Genomic DNA, 6,299 nt, shown 5'->3' on the forward strand with positions numbered 1-6,299 from the left:
TCACGCTGGCATAAAGGGTCGGGAGACAGGCGCAGGAATACGTAATAGGGATTTTTAGTACTCCCAAATTACGGCGTGCCGTGTAAATGGCACGGGGACGAAGACCAAACAAACACCATACAAAACGCAGGGATGAAATCCAAACAAAAGAGCGAGTTGTACCCTGAATAAATAACACAAGCGCACAATGATTAACACACGGAATGAGACCCATAATCATCTGGGTAATCCACAATGGCACGAAAGCCAAAACACACAGCACAGGTATTCACACAACCAATGGACATAGTAACAATAATCGACAGGACAATGGTAAACCAAGGACACACTTATACAATTACTAATCACTGGGATAAGGGGCCAGGTGTGTGTAATGAACGTTCCGGAGGGATCCGTGACAGTACCCCCGACGTGCTGCACAAGCAGCGCAACAACACCGGCCTCGAGGATGATTACAGAAACGCAGTGTGGGTCGATCAGGACCTGAAGCAGCTGCCGAAGTTGCAGCGGCGTCGGACGGACCAGTAGCATCGGACAGACTGGTTCTGGCGATGACGGCCGGCCCAGTTGCAGCTGCCGAAGTTGTCGTCGGACGAGCCATTCCCGCTGTCTCCCTTAACGGTCGATTATCTGTCACGTAGGTATGAATGATATGGAGACAAGCGCAGGAATTGGTAATATGGGTTTTTATTTCACCCAAATTATGGCATGCCGCGTAAGGGCACGGGGAAGTAGACCAAACAAACACATAACAAAAAAACATGGCGCACTTATACAATTACTAATCACTGGGAATTGGGGCCAGCTGTGCGTAATGAAAGTTCAGGAGGGATCCGTGACAGTACCCTATAATAACATAGCAAAAATAGGCTTTTAGACATTTTTGCAAATGTATTAAAATAAAAAATGGTAATATGACATTTACACAAGTATTCATACCATTTACTCAGTACTTTGTTGAAGCACCTTTCGCACCGATTACAGCCTCATGTGTTCTTGGATATGATGCTACAAGCTTGGCACACATAAATTTAGGGAGTTTCTCCCCATTCTTCTCTGAAGATTCTCTCAAGCTCTGTCAGGTTGGATGGGTAGCATTGCTGCAAAGCTATTTTCAGTTCTCTCCAGAGATGTTCGATCAGCTTCAAGTCCGGGCTAAGGCTGGGCTACTCAAGGACATTCAGAGACTTCTCCCGAAGCCACTCCTGCGTTGTCTTGCCTGTGTGCTTAGGGTCATTGTCTTGGTGGAAGGTAAAACCTTCACACCAGTCTGAGGTATTCAGCGTTCTGGAGCAGGTTTTCATCAAGGGTCTCTCTTTACTTTGCTCCCTTCATCTTTCCCTCGATCCTGACTAGTCTCCCAGTCCCTGCTGCTGAAAAACATTCCCACAGAATGATGCTGCCACCACCATGCTTCACCATAGGGATGGTGCCAGGTTTCCTACAGATGTGACACTTGGCATTCAGGCCAAAGAGTACAATATTGGTTTCATCAGACCAGAGAAACTTGTTTCTCATGGTCAGAGAATCTTTTTGACAAATTCCAAGAGGGGTATCATGTGCCTTTTACTGAGGTGTGGCTTCCGTCTGACCACTCTACCATAAAGGTATAATTGGTGGAGTGCTGCAGAGATGGTTGTCCTTCTGGAAGGTTCTCCCATCTCCACAGAGGAACTCTAGAGCTCTGTCAGAGTGACCATTGGGTTCTTGGTTACCTCTCTGAACAAGTCCCTTCTCCCTCGATTGCTCAGTTTGGCCAGCTCTAGGAAGAGTCTTGGTGGTTCCAAACTTCTTACATTTAAGAATGAAGGCCACTGTGTTCTTGGGGACCTTGAATGCTGCAGAATACCCTTCCCCAGATCTGTGCCTTGACACAAAACTATCTCTGAGATCTACGGACAATTCCTTTGACCTAATGGCTTGGTTTTTGCTCTGACATGCACTGTCAACTGCGGGACCTTATGTAGACAGGTGTGAGCCTTCCCAAATCATGTCCAATCAATTGAATTTACCACAGGTGGATCCAATCAAGTTGTAGAAACATCTCAAGATCAATGGAAACAGAATGCACCTGAGCTCTATTCTGAGTCTCATAGCAAAGGGTCTGAATATTTATGCAAAGAAGGTATCTGCTTTACATGTTTTATACATTTGCAAACATAAAAAAAAATCTGTTTTCACTTTGTCATTGTGGGTATTGTGTCTAAATCAATGAGGGAAAAATGATTTTAATCAATTTTAGAATAAGGATGTAAACGTAACAAAATGTGACAAAGGTCAAGGGGTCTGAATTCTTTCAGAATGCACTATATACCACAGCATTGTTGAATACTCGTTTCTGATTGTCTAGCATTTTAGAATAGACATTAAAACCAGATACCGGGGCAGTTGGAAAGGATATCGGGACAGTTGGGAAATATATTGTGACTCATTGCAATCATGACGCAACAAGCGTCTACACATGCAGACCATACTTGCTACAAGGGTACAGGAGGCTAAACCAACAAACGCAGGTCCAATGAGGAAAAACGTAGCTATCTAGCATTGATTTGTTTTGCAGAGACTGATGACCTAACGTGGTGAGTGATGAACATGAATTTATACAGTCTCTACTGTTGCAGTCATGATGCAAATGGCACTATGCTGTCAAATCCTCCCACGTTTGTAGTTTCACTAGCTGTTTTCAGCAACTAATATTTTTGAATTCGGTTGTCATATTGGCAGGTTTGCTAGCAACAAACTATTTAGCTAGCTTCTAGTCTAGTGTTTGATATGCAGTGCGATCTACTTGTAATGAACAGTGTCGAGTGTCCTGATGAGAAGGCAAACGTTTCTAGCTATGCCAGGCAAAATCAGGCATTATCATTGTTATGGTTGTATCCAAATGAATGTCAACAGAAAAACAGCTACTTTCCTGTTATTCTGGCTGCAGAGGTCATGACTGTGTTAGCCGTAGTTAGCTGGTTAGCTAGCAACAGAACATAAAGAACAAAGGAACATAAAGAACAAACGTCCTCAAATATCAAACTAATCGAACGACTGGGACTAGCAACCAAAAGATAAGAAAGTATGAATTTGCTTATACAAATGTAAATATTGATGAAATAGAGGTTCAGATAGTACAATGATTCTCTACACTATACTTGCTTGTTTTGTAACATAAACTGAAATTAGGCAAACTATTAGAATATTAGCAGCCAGGAAATGGCGGAGCAATTTCTACATATTGCACCTTTAATAAATGTAGCGATGTGTCACCTAGAGTACGTATTTTATCCACCAGAAGTAAAATCTTCTGACCTGACTTACAGTAGGCTAACTGCTGTGTCAACACACTATCCTCATTTCACTCTTCAACAACAGCTGCACAGATCAAAGGGGGTAATTGGCTGCCAAATTACTCATGTAATATGCGATATGCAGACTTCTATGGTCACCATAATTGCACAAGATAACTGTTGATTTCTAAATCATAATGTCTCAATGTTGATGACTCATTTTCATTCAAAAAATCTTCAGTTATTTAACTGCAATTCAAACACGCAACAGTCTCAGTAGTAGTTCAAGTGAGATCCCAGTTTGCCTAGCCTACCGCTTTGAGATGTTTTATGAGGTCATGGGTAGCCTAATATGGGTTTCGCATTGCAACTACTGTTATAATAGGGAGTAAAAGCAACGGTTTGACATTCCCTGAAATTATCAAGCAAGATTACATCTCGTTCCATCATCCGCTTTCACATTATGATCTGCCGAAGACATTTGTCATTTTCTGGCTTCCTTCTCAGGTTGACATTTATTGTAATTTATCTTGCCCTGGAGGCAGCTCTGCAGATTGGTCACTAGCTGGCACATCTACAAAGTCATAAAATCTGATTTTAAACCTAACCTTAACCACACGACTAACCGTTTCAAAATAAATGTTCATGAATGTGTACAATATGGCCCATTTTGACTTTGCAGCTGGCCAATTTAGCAGAAATTGCTCTGTTCTGCATCCAGGGCAAGAGTCATGACAATAAAGGTCAAGCTGAGCTTCTGTCCCCTTAATTCTGGTAATAAAATTCTGCTGTAAAATATTACTGGGGTGGTTCATAAATCATTTTCACATTACCCTCCCCTTGTACTGTAAAAAAATAAATTGCCCCCCCCCATTTAATTAGCCAAAATTAAATGTAATGACCACAAATAACAATAACTGTAGTGGCTGTGTTTATAAACGTGGAAATGTACTTTTCCACTTCAGTATGCTTTTGTGGCATAGTTGATGACACGCAGGGCTACTGTGCCAATGCACCACACAACCAATAAGCAAAGCATAACTGCATACCAATTACCCACTTCAAGCACTTCAACATCATGGCTGGCGTTTTCAACACCACAATAAAATAGACTATGTCAATCACGACAAACATAAAATACATCCTTCCCTACCTTGTACCCAGTATGGAAGACCTGGAGAGACAATATCCGAACGTCATTAACGCTTTTTGGTGTTTTGTAACAGATGTCTCTTTCCACTCATCAATCGCCGGTGCACAGTTTGGATGCTGGAATTACACTAAAGTGGACGAACGTGCCCAAGTAGCCAACAGGAGAGTTATGATACGCCAGGAATAGCCGCTCAGATCGGAGAGGATTCAGAACGGGTGTTAAGCTTTGCTGAATAACTGTCAAAGCTACTGTGCATGCTCCTTAATATCGGTATTATTTCCATAAATTATGCTACCATACACTATTGGAAAATGAAAAATAACTCAGTTAACACTCACTGTATATGTCTACTGCGTTTACCTCTTGCATAACATGAGAACCAGGGCGTATTTAGTAGCCTAGAATATTTTGCCACATCCCGTATTAAAACATGACACTTTGATGGGAAATAAATGTTCAATCTTGCCACATATAGCCTATTCTGTTTCAGCGGGTGTCATTGGATGTAGAGAAACCAACCCAGACATAAAGCATAGCCTACTTCCTCTCGACTATCCCCATCCATAAAATTGCGCTCCTCTACTCACCTTTCACAAGATGCGGGACAGCCGCGCTCAAGCAGAGGACGATGAATACGAGTAACGGTCCCATCATCTCTCAAATAGCAGGTTTCACTTCCAATGTTAAGGAATGTGAGTAAATCACGAACCAAAACAACAAAAGTTCTTCCTCTCACTGAGCCGCAGGGCTAGTCTGTGACGGTAGTACCCTAGTACCTCCTCTTCGACTGGCGGTGGTAAGTCCTCTTATTTTCCGAAGAGAGTCACGGACAGTACCGCACTCGTCTACCTGGAATGCTGAGTGTTGAAACAAGTGGCAGTGCCAAGGGTCCGCTACCTGCCTTACCCTCTCCGCAGTGATGCGCGATGTGATCCGATAGCCAAGATAGATTGTGCGTGCGTGCAGGTCCCGGTAGACGGTTTCACTCTGAGTGCGCGTGAGTGTCAGAGACTGTGTGTGTGCGAATGTGTGAAAACACTGTCGGATGAGGAGCGCGCAGTACACGGTCGGTCACAGCAATCCGACTGGGGCGCTGTCTCACTGATAGAGACAAACCCCAGCTCCTCCCAACACGTGCTGATACTGCTAGGCTAATGGCTACAAAGCACCGCCAAATTCAGAAGGGTGGGATGTAGATTATATTATCAGCCACTCTTCTCCCTCTTCTCGTTTCTTCCACCAGACCCCTGGGAGAACTGGCAATGCTCACTGTTACAAAACAGGTCCCTTCATTTAGCTGCTCCCAGCTCCAATTTTAGGCTAATGTCTTCTGGAAAGCAGTTCAGTTCAAGATCTCAGCTGACATGCATCTCTGTCCAGGTTCCTATTAGAGGGTTAGTTCTGAATTTATATGCTTACGCCAGGGGGTCTCCTCACTTGAATATGCAGACTTTCTTATTCATCCAAATGATTTCATGAGCTTTCCTCCCATCAGAAGCATCTTCTCTGATATAAGAAGTAACACTTCATGAAATCATATGCCTATGGGCAGATATATCATTTGCATTACATTTGAGTCATTTAGCAGATACTCTGATCCAGAGTGCATCCATCTTAAAATGGCTAGGTGAGACAACCACAATCACAGTCATAGTAGGCTTTTTTTCCTCTTTAAAAGTAGATCTCAGCAAAGTCAGTGCCGGCAAGAAAAGACGCAAGCGGGTGTTAGTGCAAACAAAGCAAGGCTGTTTGTGTTTTTTTTCTTCAAAGACACTTTTTCAAGACCTGGGGTTTCAGACGTTTTCGGAAGATGGGCAGGAACTCAGCAGTCCGGACTTTGGGAGGGCTAAAAGAGGTGTCAGAACGGT

The 6,299-nt window shown here is 43.1% G+C and overlaps 1 protein-coding gene across 2 annotated transcripts in view; it reads right to left on the reverse strand.

The window, feature by feature from the left end:
• The window catches only part of LOC135521163 (EGF-like repeat and discoidin I-like domain-containing protein 3), a 208,883-nt gene extending 203,251 nt beyond the window's left edge, over positions 1 to 5,632 (reverse strand). Inside the window, exon 1 of one of the 2 annotated variants that reach the window (XM_064947183.1) lies at positions 5,019 to 5,632. In XM_064947183.1, the coding sequence (XP_064803255.1) occupies positions 5,019 to 5,085 (67 nt within the window). In that variant the 5' untranslated portion in view covers positions 5,086 to 5,632. The remainder of the gene's footprint in view (positions 1 to 5,018) is intronic. The other variant, XM_064947126.1, reaches the window with a different exon arrangement.
• Between the last annotated feature and the right edge of the window lie 667 nt (positions 5,633 to 6,299).

This window comes from Oncorhynchus masou, chromosome 1, assembly GCF_036934945.1.
Source record: "Oncorhynchus masou masou isolate Uvic2021 chromosome 1, UVic_Omas_1.1, whole genome shotgun sequence".
NCBI classification, from domain to species: Eukaryota; Metazoa; Chordata; class Actinopteri; order Salmoniformes; family Salmonidae; genus Oncorhynchus; species Oncorhynchus masou.